The sequence below is a fragment of the Calidris pugnax genome, unplaced genomic scaffold (genome assembly GCF_001431845.1).
Source record: "Calidris pugnax isolate Ruff unplaced genomic scaffold, ASM143184v1 scaffold20, whole genome shotgun sequence".
Classification (NCBI taxonomy): Eukaryota; Metazoa; Chordata; class Aves; order Charadriiformes; family Scolopacidae; genus Calidris; species Calidris pugnax.
In genome coordinates, this window is record NW_015094510.1 from 1,420,456 (window position 1) to 1,438,411 (window position 17,956).

Consider the following 17,956-nt stretch of genomic DNA (forward strand, 5'->3'; position numbering starts at 1 on the left):
TATTTATCAACAGTGTTGTGCAAGTCCCGTGGCTGAATATATTTTAAAATTTTACATCGTTCCTGGTAACATCTTACACGCAAAATTAATTTTACTGAAAGTAAGTGCAATAAATAAAGAGGACGTTTTGCAGATTGAATTTTTATGTTTAATTGGGAAGTCGTAGTTCATTTTTACCAGCTTGCTAAGAAAGGTCCTGCAGCAGTTTACACAAATAATTAGAAGCCTTCATAAACTTCATAAAAATAATTGGAAGTCTGTGGCAGCCTGCGATAAATGGCTGAAATACCGGGTAATCTGGCCATTTGGGGAGAAAGTGTAGCCTGACGAGATGAGGGTAGCGAACTTGTACGGTAATCATGAGAATAATTACACACCACTTTGTCCTGATGTTAATCCCCGCAACACCCCTGCAAGGTAGGATCTATCAGGCATTGGAATGGGCTGCCCAGGGAGGTGGTTGAGGCACCATCCCTGGAGGTGTTCAAAAGACGGGTTGATGTAGTGCTGGGAGGTATGGTTTAGTGATGATGCTCCTTGTTTGTTGTGCGGGTGTCTATTTTTGTCAGTTAGGTTGACGGTTGGACAAGATGATCTTTAAGGTCCTTTCCAACCTAGAAGATTCTGTGATTCTGTGATATTGTTGCCTTAATCCTGTTGATTTTCTTAGTCATGTGAACGCCACAGGAATGATAGATCTCAAGGCCCTTTCCTTATATTCAGCAGATTTGGTACCTGGTAATTGTGTAATTTGGGCTAAAGCAGCCCCTGGGTAGTGGGTGTTCATGCTGGGGACGGGTGGTGGCGGGGGGGGGGGCGTTGCTGGGATTAAGAGCAACAAGGGGAAAGTCACCACCGGTTTTTATCTACACACACACACACCTCTCTTTCCCCCCTTTCCCCTCTCTCTTTTTGTCTCTCCCAGGAGAAAAACCCTACAAATGTACCTGGGAGGGCTGCACCTGGAAGTTTGCTCGCTCGGACGAACTGACGAGGCATTACCGCAAGCACACGGGGGTGAAGCCGTTCAAGTGTGCGGACTGTGACCGCAGCTTCTCCCGCTCCGATCACTTGGCGCTCCACCGCCGCAGGCACATGCTGGTTTGAGAAACGCTACCCGGTCCGGCCGAGGTTTAAGAGCTGGGTCTCTTAATTAAACTACCCGGAGTGAATTCAGCAGGGCTGAATCCCCTTCGACAGTGTTAACAGACAGGGCTTTCCCTGATGTCCCTAACAAAACAAAAAACCCACAAACCACGTAAAAACAGAAATTTAAAAAAAAAAAAAAAAAAAGCAGGAAAAGAAGTGCCACTCTTCTCCTCGCCATCTGAAGTTAACCTTGTCTGCCCCTCAGCATGGCTACCCCCTGAAAGTGTCATCACAATCACCTGGAAAACAGCAGCCGAAATGCTACAGGAATGGGCATTATTTTACATGCTGCGTCCTTTGACAAAAAAAAAAATGTTTATAGCTTGTATGTTTTCTCAGCTGTCGGACATTTTTGTTCCTGAAAAATCGTCGCTGATTGGAGGATGAGATGCCGCAAACCGATGATGATGGTGTTGACGATGAGAGCGAGGCCGCTAGACCTTTATTGTCCCATCTTTTCCCTGTGTTTGGAGTACCAACTGGCCGGTGTCACCGTTCGCCCGAGCTATGCTACAGACAAGCTGCCTGTGAGTAGGAAAGAAGATTCTGCCAGAGAGGTCCTGCTGTTGGAGCTGAAGGGTCACTTGAGCAGACTTTTGCAATAACGATGGTGGCATTTTAATATTGTACCACAATTTGTCATTATGCCCTAGAGGACACCAGCCATTTAACCTTTTTCTTTTATCTTTTTTTTTTTTTTTCCTTTCTTTTCTTTTGTTGTTGTTGTTGAAGTCTGTAAAATAAACAAAGGGGCAGCAGCGTTTCTGCTGAAAGTACAATATTAAGTATCTGTATTTTACCATGGACTTACTTAGAACCGTTTTCTGATTTGTATAGAAAGAGCCCATCTAAAAACTACTACCCCGTTCTCAAAGTGCAGTTTTCTTTCATGCAGGTACCCTCTTCCCCACGACCAGTATTTGAACACAAGGAAATAGTCAGATCTTATACTCACTGGTACCAAGGTTAGCGCTGTAGCAATTCATGAAATGGAATTGAATGTACCAACAAAACAAAACAGAGAAGAAACGGCTGCATCTCTTGCAGAGAAAAAGCAATAATGAGTGAAAATTGCTCTCGAGACAATAATTTACTCCACACCAACAGAAGGGGGGGATATGCAGGAATAGCACGTAAGATCATTTAAGTTAAATCTTTCTGATGGTTTCACTGACCTGCTAGGTACCACAATTAAGTACTTTCATTTCCTTCAACATAATACTTATGTCTGGAAAGCAAGAAGGATAAAGGAAAGAGCTGATTGTTGAGGAGTCAGGGGATGAACCGTACGTAGGAAGGAGAAATGGTTCTGCAGTGGTGCTCTGCAAGACATTAGGTTTCTCCCTGGGAGTTAGGGAATAACGAGATTTTGCCAGCTGTCTAGTATGATATAAATGGCCCTTTATATGGGTACCAGTGGCTGCTCTGCTGGGATTTTCAATCCAAGCCTTTTCAGATTAAATAAAAGGAAATTCCTGATCATTCCCATGCAACCCTATAATTGTGCACCAATTTGTATTAATTGAATTATGTAGGAAAGAGAGAAACTCTTAGTCATCAGTTGTTCATGCGAAGGGAATAGTGATTTTCTGTTTTCTTTCCTCCGAAGGATCTGCCTATTCAGCTAAATTTGACAAAGAGCAGGCTTGGCAAGATTTTTTAACTGTTGAGATTTTTATAGCTTAGAGATGAAAGATGTATACATAAAGGTCTTCTGCAGTGCATTTAATTATGAATATTTGGTTCCAGGAATTGCACAGATTAAACTTGTGATGCCACTTGTTCATTTTTAAATGTTTGACCAGTCTGAATTAATTTCTTGATTCCTGAAGTAACAGTGGTAACGTTAAGGGGATTCTGAAATTGAGGTAATCTTTAAGAAAAAAAACCAGCACAGAGTACCCATACAAATACTGGAAGCAATTGCAGTTAATTGAGGATTAATAAGACTGGGATGATACTTTATAACAGCATTCACAGGTCCCCGAATTTGATTGTCTTTAAATACATTCTTAATTTTCCATGGTACTGGATAGTTTATCAGCTCTCTGAAAGAAGAACTTCAATACTGTTAAGGCTCAGGCTCCCCTGTGCTGAGCGGCCAGTGGAGAAACCCAGGATAAATTATTGGCAGCCATTGTGGGGAAAATGCCTCTATCAATTCCCATTGAGTGTGCTGGTAATGAACTTCCACAAAATTAGTCAACATTTTAGTGTCGGCTCCAGATCAGTAGTGAAGCAGAGGTGCCCAGTGTCCGTGCAGAGCTGTGATGGATCAGGGCTTCTGGGTAGGCCATGAGGCATTGCAGGGCAGCAGAACTGGGACCTTACCAGCAGTAACACTACTGTTGGTTTAAAAATAAGCTTGGTTGTCGGTGTTGTACGTGAGATGGTTCATGGATTACGTCTGAGGTCTGTCTTTGATATACTTCAGTATCGTCCCCTTAAGTGGATCTGTCATTCTCAGCGTTTAGGGAAAGAGGTCAGGTCAGATAGAAGTCAATTGATAAAATTATTTTCCTGCCCAAGAGCATTTTACTGACTAATTACTTGAATAGCAGTAATTCAGTTGAAGAACCTATGGCATACAGAATTCCTTTCACAATCTGTAATTTTTTTTCTCTCATAGAAAATTAAGTTTATTTGACCAGAAACTCTTTAAGGCCATTCTGTTAACATACATGAGGAGCAGTGAGAGAGACTGTCTCTGAAGTTATTCACCAAGGCAGGGTATAACTGGGAGAGACCAGTGTCTTCTTTAGGCTTCCCCTGTAGTCAATGAAGAGAGAAAAACTACTCCGAAAGAAATCGAGAGGCCTTAAATTTTGGTATTCAGCTCTGAGCTGCCCCAAGGAGGAGTGTGTGTATCACAGACCTGGGAGGCTGATCTCCTGAGGCCAAGGTTGATCTGTGTAAATCCCTTGTCTTTCAGCTGACTGCCCAGTACTTTATGCGTAGGAAACACTGCAACAGAAGGAGGGTCTGGTTTTATTCAAGGAAACCCAAAATGATACAGGGTTAGAGCAGCACTCACACCAAGGGACACACACACAGAGTGCATTGATGGTAACAGAATGAAGCCAAAAAGGTAAAACTGTGTATGCTAAATTTTCTTATTTTACAGGCAGAAAGCATATCCTCAACCTTTCCAGCTTGTGTGTAAGGGCTTTTTGTGCTCCTGGTACCTCTAGACAACTTGCACAACCAGCAGCAGTCCACCACTGGGTTTCAGCTACCCAGCCTGGTTCTTGGCAAGTTTCATACTCACACCAGCACCCTCAGACATTGACCCCAAACGCTCTGTGGGGTTGTTTTCAGGTTAGTTTTGCGCTTCAGAAGTATTTTAAGAGAAGTTACCCCATGGGAGAGGGATGTTTGGATGTGGAGCTGATGTCCCCGAGATTCTCAGGGTGTCCTTCCATCAGTGGCTGCGGTTCAGACCTGCCAAATTTCTGTGTTTGTGCAGAGACCAAGGGCGATTGCTCCAAGGTAGTTTCCTCAAAAATCCTGGTATCCCACCACAGGTCCATGACATTTCATAACCGTGCTGAAGGCCTACATCATGCGTAGCATGCAGAAGTACCAGATCTCATCTTGACACAGCACAGTAGGTCCATCTTAACTAAGCAGTTGGGAGAGACAAATATGCAGTGTCCCATTCTTTCAGAAAAACAGTGATTTATGCTCCTAAGTGTGAGTAAAGGATGGGTAATAATCCACCGTGCCCATTACACCTTACAGGGGAAACTGTGCCACAAAGTGTCAGTTTTTTCCAGAAGGATCCAATGGATTTGTCAGGAAATCTCAGTACTCAGCATTATAGGAAAATGTAACGAGCAAGCAGCTTTGATACAAAACTTTTTAAATTTTAAATTGTCATTATTTTTTGAGCACCTGTTCTATTCAGCACTGTAAAATTGGCTCATTGCAACAGCAGTTTTTACTTGGGGATGAAGATGCAGTATTCCTTATTCTCTATCATGCTTACACAATTAATTAGATTTAGACTGACTTGTATATATGATTATTTGCTGGAGTAATGTATAACAAAATTAACAGTGTTAAAAATGGCATCAGTGATGTTGATGTTTGGGGTAAACTCACAGTGCAGAGCGTGGACAAATAGCCGGACAACCTTCCTCCCCTTTAATGATGGGAATAACAGTGATCATTAAGTCGTTTTCCATTACACATTGAAAATGTATTCTAGTTGCCATTTATAAATTTATCTTCTGATAATAAATGCTGTTTAATGGAAAAAATCTCTTTCTTCTTTATTGAAGGTGGGTGCCTCAAAAACAGAGTTAAGTTTCACCAGCAACATCCCGCTTATTTTTTAGTTTGAACTTCGATTTGGAAAGGTCAGTGTGTGAAACTGCATCTTCCACAGCAGACAAGGCTAAAGATCGTTGGGTAAATCTGCCCTGCTCTCTTAGGCTCATCCACACACCCACGCACGTAAACCCCAGCACTTCCACGTGCCTCCACCCCTGCGCAGGTAATAAATAAATCTATTTAAAAAACAAAGACCAAAAAACAATCAGAAAAAGAAGAATTGGAAATAAACACTGTAAAAGAAAATACTACCTTCTTAAGAAAACAGCTCGTATTATTGCATTGTGCCTTTGCCTGTGATTTCTAACTGGAGAAGTGCACAAAGAAATTTGTAAAGATTGCTATATTTTCACAGATCGGTTATAGCATGTCGCTGTGTAATGTGTGCTTATGAAGACAAGCCCACTGGTACCTTAAAAATGCTTAAATTCTGATCAATTTATACAGTAAATTGGGTTTTAGTACACAAATGTAGCTATAAGGATACTGCATCTTTGGAAAGCAAAATACCTTGAAAGTATTTTACTATACTTGTAACAGTTTAAATATACTGTAATATATGTGATAGTGAAAAGTATTTTCAAACTCACAATTTTACATGGGGTGTAAATAGGTTGAATGAGGTACATTTTAAAAAATCCTTTACTTTTCATCGGGAAAAATGGTAAGATAATGCCTTGCAAAGCTGAAACACAAAACGTAAGAACTAAATTATTCTGTTTTGTCAGAGCATGTTTTCTCTGCAAAATGGAGTGGCCACTTCTTTGCTGTTTCGCAGATGGTGTGCAATACAGGGAAATCATACCGAGTCCTTCAGTGTCGAGTAAGTCAACACTCAGAATGTCTTTGACTGAATAAAGGAAAAAAGCACTTAATCAAAATGAAAACCATATGAAAGGTTTTGGGGGTTTTTGTGTTGGTGTGTTGGTTTTTTTTTTTTTTTCCTTCTGGCATTTTACAGTGAACTGCAGATACAGTAACGGCAAACTCATTTGATTCTTTTGAATTTGATTCTTCTCCTTTGATTTGATTCTTTCTTCTTGTATTTCCCTGACTACAACGCATCTTGAATAAAGGTTGCAGAGCTGAAATAGGCAGCTGCTCTTTGCCGATTCCAGGGGAGTCTAGTCTTCTAGGTGCAGTAGCATGTCAACAAAATCAATTGTAGCAGGACAGTTGTGACATTTAAAATGCACATACACTTCAGCAAGATTGCCTAAAATCTATTTTAAAAGATGAAACAGAAACTGAAAGTGCCTGTTATTAGGACTGATGGGATGTTCCTATACTTTTACACAGCAATAACTTAGGGGATTCTGTTAACAATAAGGTGAAAATGAAATGTTACTCGGAGAACAATAATGCAGCACAGAAACAAACACAAAGTGCCATTTGTATTTTCACATGTTGAGATAATGGGATAGAGGTTTTAGTTGTTTTCTCAGATATCATCTGTCATATACTTGTAAGAAGAAAATGAATCTTAGTTTACAAATGCCTCATGTCCATATTGATTCTCAGTAGGTGTGACTGGAGGTCATTGTCAAGCAGTGTTTTAGGGGATTTCTTCCTAATTTATGTCTGATGTGCCCATCTATCCAGGGTATTCTCTAGTGAAATAATCCAAAAACCAGCAATAAGCCCAACAGAGCTTTTTTAGGGTGTGTGGTAGAATGGGAATTCTCTTGAAAAATCTTCTGCATCGAACTCTGGAAACACAAGAGTTCACCTTATGTCTCCTTTCTGTTTGTCATATAATGCTCATAGTATTTGATATAATTTTAGAATTGGTTGACTTCAGGAGCAGACAAAATATTTCACTTTTCTTTCTTTTGGGAACTATCAGTCTAGAGACTATTTGAATAGCAAACAAGTAGATATTCCTAAAATGGAGTAAGGAAATTTTTATATTGAGTGAACTAAACATTTGCATCGATAGACTAATTGATCTTACAAGAAAATGGCTAGCTGTGACTCTTCCACTCTTTTTTTTTCCATTTTTTTTTAATCTGATAGGTTTCTGTAAAATAAAAATATTAACTGCTGCTAATGGATTCTTAAAATAGCAGTGTAATGCCATCGCTCATGCTTCTTCTGTTTCTAAAACCGAATTTATTGGAGATCAGAATGTAACTGGTTGTCCTAATACCTTTGCCAAGGAAGATTGCTTTTCATCCTCTAAATTTGTACTTGTCATTTATCCAGGCAGAATTTTGTATTTGAAATATTCCATCCAGATTTTTCCTCGACTTTTTCTGACGTTGCTGGGTTGCTGCTGGAGTAGGAGGATGGCTGCTCGTTTTTTATTAGCTGAGGCAGGGTTGGGTGTGCGTGAAGATGCTCATGTACAGAAGAAAGTGCAGGTGCAAAAAAAAATTTTGAAAAAGCACATGGCCCTGCATGTAAAATCTAGGCTTTTGTGCATGTTGGTTAATCATGTGACAAGACCATTAGTTTAGTAACAACTTACTTTTAAATGTTAGCCACCGGTGGAAATAAGCCCATCAGAACATGCATGTACTTATTCTGTCATCCTGAGCTTAATCTCCAGATATTAAGCGCATAAAAGAAGACAATTCATGCTGGGGATTTTAGGAGGGCACCAAGGGATGTGTCATCAAAAGGACAAAGGAGGTTTCTTACCTTGTACCTGAGCTGTTGTTGGAGAGGAAGGTTTGGTTCTTTGTTCTGAAGCAGCAACAAGGAGGCACCCTGAGAAACTTCCAGCGTTGGGAGATTCGGCTGACTCCAGCCCCAAGTGTGTTAGTTCTTGCGTAGGAGAGGGCACCTTCTCTTCACCATCCCAAAATGAGCCAGCCGTTTTTTCCTTCATTCTGAAAAACAAATACGGAGTTAGGTTTTTTCCTCAGTTTTACTGATTTGCCAGCATAGCTCTGTAGCAGCTTCTGCTTACTGACTTTAAATTGTGAAATAAACTGAGTTTCCCTTGTAGTAGTTTTTATTAAATTATTCAGTACACAGTTGTCCAGTCCTCGAGACAAGCAAAACCAGGCACGTGCATTTTAGCTATTATGAAAATAAGAATAGAAAAAATTGTTTGAGGTCCTGTTGTCCATGTGTGTGACCTGCAACATCTTGCCCAGTTCAGTCTCAAAAGTTTCAGTGTGCCAAGATGCTGTCTGTTATAAAAGATGAGGTAAATGGCGGTTGCCACGTTGACTTGCTAAACCTCGTTCCATGCTGTGACCTCCACATTTGAAAAACAATAGTTCAGTGACTGGTAGGGGACCACAGGTGGTGGCTGCGATGGATTGTCTTAAGCATGAACCATGAAATACAGAAATAGGTTAAGATACTGTTTTCCTCCCCACCCGTCCTTTTCTAGATGTAAAAGAGCTTCTTTGGAAAGACAGTTTGAGCCATAATCTTCATGGCTGAACTAATCTTTTTCACAATTCAAAGTTCATGTTTGTCATTTCTGGTTTCAAACTGTTTTTCACTGCTACATTTGTATCTTATTTTTCATTTAAAAAAACCCCCATGGTTCTTTTCTTTCCTTATTATCCTATACATTGCTTCCTTGGTAATGTAAATTCTCTGCTGAACACCTACACAGTGTGCCCCCTTGACCTGCTCTCTCTCCCTAAAAAGTTCTATCTCCCGTTTGCACTCACAACAGAATATATGCAGAGGTAGTAATGAATTGCTTAAGTTTCATGCACCATCAGCCTTAAGACCTTCAACCCACACACACACATTCATACACTTCAAGTGAAAGAGAGATTTGGACGCTGCTATCAACATGTGGGGTCAAAAATACCATTAAATAGGAAAGTTCTTTCAGCTGTGTTTAGGAAGAAACAATAATAATGAAAAATATCATTCTTGGCCAAGTCGCTTATGGAAGAAGCAAATTCCCCTATGGCATTAGTTGAATAAAATCCTGAGGATGGGGTTGCATTTGGCCCCAAATTGTTCCTTCTAATCAAATCAGGTCGTTATTGTTGTATGTACCAATGAGTGTTCATTTGATCCTCCTGTGTAAAAATACAAAAACATCCCTTAGTTTACAAAATGATTAATTTGGGACTGAAGCTTCACAGCGATGGGATTAGTATGTAGGACACCTCAATCTTTTTCCTAGGTAAGATGCAAAAAGGGAGGGTCATTATCGGTAACCCCATAGAGATAATAGTGTCAGTCGAGGTTCTACACTTAAAAGGACTGAAAATACCAGTGCTAGCAAGAAAACACAGTAGTTTCTTAAGTCTTTTCTTTTGCCTTCTTTTCAAAAGCTTTTAAATGCAAAAATTACTTTTCTTCAAAAATAAAAGTAATCATCTGAAGATCTAATTTCCCAATTGTTTCCTCTGCATTTATATACTATGTAGTGTTTAGGCAACACCTATGTTATAAGTTTATTAATATTATGTAAGTGTTGTTCTTGTATTTATGTATAGTGTACGTATTGTAAATATACTCAGAGCTTTTTTTCCTCTTACTGTAAAATGGTGATTTTTGCCCTATGATAATGTAAAAGGAGTCCCCTAATGAAATTCTGTCAGAGGATGATTATTCCAGTCTATTCTCAAAGATTTAAATGAACAAGTGTTATCGTTTTTAATGGTGTCTCAGACATATTTTGTTGGTGCATTGCTTTTCTGTATTCAACTTTCCTATGAATTGAGCTGTGAATTGAAATAGAGTTTAAACCTTTAAATGTATGCATTTGTATAATTATCTGAATGGAGGCATGAAGGTTAAATAAAGCATTTTGTATGGAACAAACCCCCTAATTATTACTGTGGATGACTCAAACCTTCTGGAATACCCAGTTATTAACTGTTTTAAATTAAACCTTTGTTAAAAAATCTTTTCTATAAACATATAGTGATTTTTGTAATGGAATGTTTGCTTAAGAAATGGATTTTACTTGCTTTTCTGATTTTTTTTTTAAAGCCATCATATAGAGTAGACATTCTTTCTCCTTTCACAGTGTTTGTGCATCTGTGGCAAAGCTGGAACAAATAAAACAGCCCTCAGCAGCATAAACAAAAATGTCCTGGGATGATATAAAAATATTTTGCATTACTATATAATCTGAGTTTCCCCTAAGTACTTTAAAATGGAGTTGTACGTGTGTGTCTCTCAGCTTCTTGCCTTCTCCTTTCCCTGTGTGTCGGGAAGCTGGCACAGGTTCCCCTGCACCCCCAGAGGGGATTCATTCCCCGTGTGCCCATGAAGTAAAGAAACAGCTACTGAGGTGGGCACTGGAAACATCAGCTTCATGTTTAGCCAAAGGGGGCTGGTATTTCTGACTGCTCCTAGGGATGTTTTGAGGCCCATGGGCTTCTCCCTCCCTTCCACAAAGAAGCTTCCTTTATTTTTGAGCCAGTTGAGGACAACTGTAGGTATCAGTTGTTCTACTGGAGCTGTGCTTTGCCCTTGCTGGTGAAATTTCTCCTTAAATGTGAATTTTCCCTTTTCCCTTGTATTTCCATCCGCTTGCTTTTAACCGATATGATTGTTTATCTAATAAAAACCATAGCGTTACATGGTTACAGGCAGAGAAACAAGTAAACAAAGGGATTTGATTTGGAGGCCTCTGAGCCTTATCAAGAGATGTGTCTAAACCAAAGCTGTGCTAGAACAGATCTTGAATCTCTCAAAACCGCTGATAAATTGAAAAATCAGATAGTCCTCCTGGCCCTTCCAAAGCGCTTTTGCTTTCCACACAATAAGTTGTTTGTTCTTCCTCCGTGTCCTCTGTGTGTTTAATATCATTTTTTTCTCCCAACAGTGCCATAAGTATAAAACGCATCACTGCCTGTTTAGTCTGACTTCTCCAGCAAACGCCCACAGGGTCCACTGCCCTGACCCATGGCCTGTTCCTGAAAAGTTATTTCTTCCACTTGCACAAACAACAGCTCAATTGTCATCTAGTCCCTCCCCTTCTTTTTTTCACCCCCCCTTTGTTATTGAACGGTCTGTTTGGAGTGAAAAGTCCGCCCGTGGTGTTTCATACAGGGTACAGGGCACGCCTGGCTCTCAGCGAGCGTGACGAGGAGCAGCCGCCGGTAGCCACCTTCGACTTTGCACGTTGAGTTGCTGGATCAGATAAGCCTGGGTTTCCCCTCTCTATGTGCAGAAACAATCAACGCATTGGCATCGTCCTTGAACCTGGGGAGACCACCCGCCTCCTGGATGGAGCTCTTGCCATGCAGACTTCCGCTCATGTATTTACGATGCCATTCCTCCTCACCAGCCTGCAATAGGGAAGCACACCCGTACAGGAGGTTTGGCTGAAAGACCTTCTCGCTCAACTCTGGCATGCTGTACCGTGACCCTGTGGTGTGAGGTTTTGGTTGGGAGTTGAAAGGACGAGGCTAGAGGAGCCAAATTTTGGTGGTCACTGAGTATTTGTCCTTTCTGAAGAGGAGTCAGTCCTATGGGGCAGACCTCTCTTGGATGTAGTCGGTCTCTTCAGCAATACCTGTGGTGCGCATTGTGGAAACGTCCCTTAGCAGCCCTCCCATCTTTGTAAATCGGGCAGAGTTATACCCTTTTGATAGACAAAGAACTAAAGACAATCCAGTGAAGCTGGAGCAACTCAGTAGTTGAGCAAGAAATGGCAGACTCACAGAACAGTTGAGGTTGGTAGGGACCTCTGGAGGGCATCTGGCCCAACCTCTCTGCTCAAACAGGGCCACCCAGAGCCAGTTGCCCAGGACCGTGTCCAGAAGGCTTCGGAATATCTCCAAAGAGGACTGCACAGCCTCTCTGGGCAACCTGTGCCAGGGCTTGGTCATCCTCGCAGCAAAGAGTGTTTGCTGATGTTCAGAATAGTACCTAACCGTTTCAGGTCTCTCCTCTCTCACTTTAGCCATTAGGCAGAATGTTCACCCTCGTCCAGGTTTCAACCCAGTCTGTAACTGGCCAAGTCTTTTTTTTACCCATGAGTATTTTCCCCAAGGGGCCCCGAATAGCTGCAGTAGCCACTACCCTTCCTGTTGAAGCATACTAACGAAGGCATTTACTGCCTCACGTATTTGCCTTAGAAAAATATATAGCCCATAATAACTAGGACTGCCACTTACGGAGGAATGAATAACCAGATTTAGCCAGTAAGCTCAAACATGTCAGTATATTTTATCCTTCATTTTTTTTTGTTTATGTCTTTGCACAACCTCGCTCACAGGTGTACTGTGCCCTTTCCTGGTTATCTTTCTCATTTCAATCTATAAAATCTCCTTGTAAAATATTTCAAATAATTTTTTTTTTGTCTGGGGTGACTTCTCTGAGACGCCTGTATTTCTGGGTCTGTACAGAGTATTAAGAGATAGAAACTAACAATAAAGTCCAGAAATTACTACAAAAGCAAACAGTGAAACCAAGGCACTTGCAAAGCTCTATAAATCTCTGCTGAGCTCGAGTTGGTGTTTAATCTTTATATGCAGGTACGTCTCAAGGTTATCTGCTCCTGAGGGGTTCACTGGAGGCTTTTGTGATTTGTCATCTGCTCAGCTTCTTATCAGTCAAAGGTATTTCCCCTTGTAACATTTATTATGGGCTCCCCTCCGTGTTTCTTACCGATGCGATGCCGTGAAGAGTCCCTGGTATGCAGGTCTGCAAGGAGTTATTAAATTTCCCTCTCCCGTGGTCAATGGGATCATAAATGTGACACGTGTGGCGCAGCGCACGCCGCACCACTGATGGCCAAACGCCATCGCTGCGTGTTGAATGAAAACAAGGAAGCCTGCAGCTCCGGAAAGGAGCTTTCTGTCTCCCTCCAGCAGCCTCTGGCTGGAAAAGAAGTAGAGTTAAATACACTCACACTGAAACTTAGTGGATATATAAAGAAACTGCTGCAAATAGGATAAATAAAATAGCCGCTGTAGCACCTTTGCTCACTCACTGGGTCTTGTTTTCAGGTGGAAAAATCCCGACCCTTTCCACCAGCATGAGGGTGGCCATCCCGCCGGGCTGTTTGATTTCAGCAGAGGTGAATCTGGGCCTGGCTGATGCAACCAGCGCGTCACCGTGTCCGAGGAACCAGCAGAGTTGGGAGAGGAGCGCGCCGACATTGCTTCATTGCCAGGATGGCACAGAGCCCACCCACGTGTGGCCGAGGCCAGGACAGCAGGGGATTTCCTGGGAAAGAGCTTTCTCTCCTGCCTCCACAGCCTGGTCGAAATGCGTCGGAGCCACCGAAAGAGAGGGCTGGCTGCTGCAGGTGGTGGGATGCAACCGCATCACTTTATCCGACAGATAAAACTACTTTAATTCCTTATTTGTTCTTAAGTACTGGCTAGTCTTAAATACCGACTTCAGACGTCTGACTGGCAGCATGTACAGGCATGCAAATGCATATATATGTATCTGCTCAGTACATACACACATATATAGAAACACACACACATGTGCGCGCACTGTATGTATATATGCATGTATGTATTGACTAGCTCCTTCCAAAGGTAGTTGGGGTACCTCTATGAATTCATGCCTGTGGGCACCAGGAGCATTACTGGGAATATCTTAGGAGCCAGTTGTCCACCTAACTATGCAAAAGCTGCATAGCAGTTTGATTTGGAAAGGACCTTTAAAGGTCATCTACTCCAACACCCCCTGCAATGAGCAGGGACATCTTCAACTAGATCAGGTTGCTCAGAGTACTGTCCAACCCAGCCTTGAATGTTTCCAGGCATGGGGCATTTATCACCTCTCTGGGCAACCTGTTCCAGTTTTAAGACGTTAGAACCAAAAGGCCAATGGGAGGAAAGAAATGCTAGGAATCCTTCTACGCCTGTCCCCCACACCTGGGCTGGTGCTCCAAGGTGTGCCCCAAAGCCCCAGATGCCCCCCAGACCTGTTCTCATCTCCCCCAACAGGCATCATGAGCTCAGCCCGAGCCCAGACTGCAAAGCACATCTGATAGGGGACAATATGCCCTCCCTAAATAGGGACACCAGGTCACCCAGACAGCCCAGAGCACCAACACCACAGCACCCAGGCTTGGACAGAGGCAGAGAAGGAAGACACAGAGCCCCAGGGGATAGCAGGGACACAAAGCAGAGGTTTGAGCCTCAACCATCCTAGGGTCTTCATCTCCAATTCAAGCTGGAGGAGGAGTTCACAAGTGGGAAAGCAGGGGCTGCTCCTTGGATGCCTCCTCTCTCCTCCAGGAAGCAGAGGTCTGGTACATCTCTGCTTCCAGGGGGAGTCACAGCGTGGAGGAAGGAGCTTCATGGTACTCAAAAAGGAGTAAATATGAAATTGCTCTCTGTAAGCACAAATTGGTAACACGGCTGTTTCAGTTGGCTGGTGAAGTATGCAATCTGTTTCTGAGGCGTTTTATGAAAAATTAGAAAAGGCTGGTAAAGGGTTTCTGTAGAGCTTTTTGGTTCTGATTATTCATTTATTTACAAATGGTCATGTATACCATCTGGGGCTTTTCAGTGTAACTGAGAGTAAACTCCGAGCTTCCCAGGGCTCTGCAATTGTGCCAAGAAGGGAAGACTGCAAAGGCTTTTAGAGCAAATAAAACAAAGGAAGAAAAGCAGTCCGTTGTGACGAGGTGGGGGGGGAGGAGAGCGCGGGGACGGGGCCCTTTTTATTTCCTCAGCCTTGCTTTGTTTCCCGTTTTGTTTGACATTTGTAATGAAAGCCTCAGCACCTTTGCTTTAGTTATAATAACTGCTGTAGTTATTACATGAGCCTCCACAGATGTACACACAACCCAAGTTTCTAGCCTCCGGCACTGACCGCTCCCCAGACAAGATGCTTGTTCCTGTACCACGGTACGTGTGATTCTGCAAGTTTCATTTATCACAAAGCAGCAGTACAGACACAAGAAAAGTACAGCAGAAGCCAGGGGCTCAAGACGAGGTTTGGCACGGAGTACATCAACAGCAGAAAAAGCTTATTCCTTGAGCTTTCATCCCTAAGAACATCTGGGAAGATGAATGTAACTCAGTCACGGTTGCTGCAAATTACAATAAATTAATAACCTGCCAAGCGTGGGACAGAAGTGCTACAGTTACGGGGTTTTTTTTGTGGGAAAACTAATGTGGCCCTTTGGGACTGACAGCTTTAGTTTGATTCACATTGATGGCTGTGTACCCATAAACTTTAAGGAGGTTTCAGGGCTCAAAATATTTTCCTTGACTATCCTAGCAGGGAGATTATGGGTAGGAAGTAGGGACAGCTTTGCCAGCAGTTTCGAGCCTTTTCATTTCAAATTCAGCTTAGAGCAGTAGTCACCAAAAGTTAGTTCACTGACTGTAACTCACAGGAGCAGTGGTGACACCCAGTAGCTAGATAGCCACTTACTAAAGACACAGTGGAAGGTGACACCTCACTGTAGGAGGCAGGAAGGGCTTAATAAATATATGAAAACAAATTATTTTTTTTTCTTTGTTATTCCTTTTCAAATTCTGATTTGGACTGCTGCTGGTAGATTGAGAGGCTGTCTCTGCAGCTCAGTGCAGCAAGGCTGGGGTGCAGCCCCTGGTCCCATAGGCATGGGATGAAGGTTGGCCCATGTCCACACCACTTGGTGAGAGCCCCTGTGTCGTGGTTTAACCCATCCAGCAGCTAGGACCACACAGCTGCTCACTCACTCCCCTGAGTTGGGATAAGGAACAGAATCGGAAGAGTAAAAGTGAGGAAAAAGACTAGTGGGTTGAGATAAAGACAGTTTAAAAGGTAGATCAAAAGCTGTGCATGGAAGCAAACCAAAACAAGGAATTCATTCACTGCTTCCCAATGGCAGGCAGGAAAACAGGACTCCATCACACGTTATGGTTACTTGGGAACACAAATGCCATAACTCTGAATGTTCCCCACCTTCCATCTTCTTCCCCCAGCTTTGTATACTGAGCATGACATCATATGGCATGGAATAGCCCTTTGGTGAGCTGGGGTCAACTATCCCAGCTGTGTCCCCTCCCAGCTTCTTGTGGCCCCCCAGCCTACTCGCTGGTGGGGCAGTGTGAGAAGCAGAAAAGACCTTGATTGCTTAGCAACAGTCAAAACCACCAGTGCACTGTCACACTATTCCCATCCCAAATCCAAAACATAGCACTGTACCAGCTACTAGTAGGAAAGCTAACTCCATCCCAACTGTAACCCCAACATCCAATTAATGGCTGGTCATGTCCATGCTGCGTAACACAAGGAGCTCTTTTGAGTCCTGTGTGGCCAAACCCCAGTGCCACAGATTATATTATTTTCTTTGTGTCTTCCTGTGTTCAGAGGGTCTGGGGTGGAGGCCAGGCTCTTCTGCAGGCCATCGCTGCAGTCCTGGGTCTACAGCTGCAAGAGGAGGAAAGCTGTGCACACTCCGAGGTGTGGCAGCAGCGCATGGAGCCTGCTGGGACGGTGTGGGAGGGCAGTGGAGACAGCCAGGCTCCATTCCCTGCGGTGCCTGCTCTTCCATGTGAGTGGCGCTGGGTGGGAAGGCTCCTCAGAGCCCAGGATGACCCTTTTCCTGGAGGAGCGGAGGCTTTGGAGTCCCTCATAAACTCCCACTGGAAAGAGTGGTGGGGTTACCACCTGGTTTGGAGCTGAAGGATTGGTCATTTAACAGGTTTGGCAGAAATAATGAACATGAGTAGCAGGAGGTGGCTTGGTCAGAAACCATAACATTGTGGTGTGCTCTCAAGGTGAATCTCCTCTAGAACGTACATAATTGATTCCTGTTCCTAGATGTCTCCACGGAGTCCTCTGTCACTTGTGGCAGAAGACTTACTTTTGTCCCAAATCTGTCTCAGAATCTGATGTTTTTCTTCCAGAGTCAATTTATACAAAATAGCAGATTTGGAGCCATTTGTCTCGCCTCATGCCAAAGCCAAAGGCAATCAAATCCAACATGTTTCCCATGCATGATGTCTCACATGTGTCTTTGCAGTACACGTACTTTGCTGAATGCAGTGGCAGCTGCATGGGGCACTGTAAGCTTCATTAAAGTTCGCAGAGGACCCAAATGGGAAGTATTTAATAACTGCCATGTAATATATTTAGTTATGATGATAATAATATAATAGCTAAAGTCTGAGCTGGTGCTTTTCACAGAATCACAGAATGAGAATGATATGGTGTTGGATGGGACCTCTGAAGATCTTCTAGTCCAACCCCTCTTTTAGATGTGGAGGAGCACAGGATGCAGAACTTGGGGTTTCTCAGCACCCTTCTGCAAACTGCTGAATTACTCACAACCACAACAAAAGCACCACCAGATAATAAAAGTCACCAATTCCCACCTGGGGAGGGAAGTGTCACACCATCCTTGCTAGCCCAAGTCGATAGGTTTTCTGGCCTTTGTGTAGGCCCAGTGTTATAGAGATTCATCTGGGTCTGTCTGAGGATGTTGTCTGTAAGTCCTACCTAGAAGAGGGAGAAAGAAAGAGGTAATGACATTAAGAAGAGGTGGTAAGGCAGCTGTGGCATGAACAAAGAACTGAGATAGAAGTAGAATATGAAGTAGGAAAAAGGACAAAAGGACACAAAACAG

The 17,956-nt window shown here is 42.8% G+C and overlaps 1 protein-coding gene across 4 annotated transcripts in view; it reads left to right on the forward strand.

Moving 5' to 3' along the window:
- Positions 1–10,498, forward strand: part of KLF12 (Kruppel-like factor 12) — a 258,753-nt gene extending 248,255 nt beyond the window's left edge. For 2 of the 4 annotated variants that reach the window (XM_014965966.1, XM_014965969.1), the window contains one exon: positions 926–10,498. In XM_014965966.1, the coding sequence (XP_014821452.1) occupies positions 926–1,107 (182 nt within the window). In that variant the 3' untranslated portion in view covers positions 1,108–10,498. The remainder of the gene's footprint in view (positions 1–925) is intronic. The other 2 variants (XM_014965968.1, XM_014965967.1) reach the window with 1 other exon arrangement.
- The last annotated feature ends 7,458 nt before the right edge of the window (positions 10,499–17,956 follow it).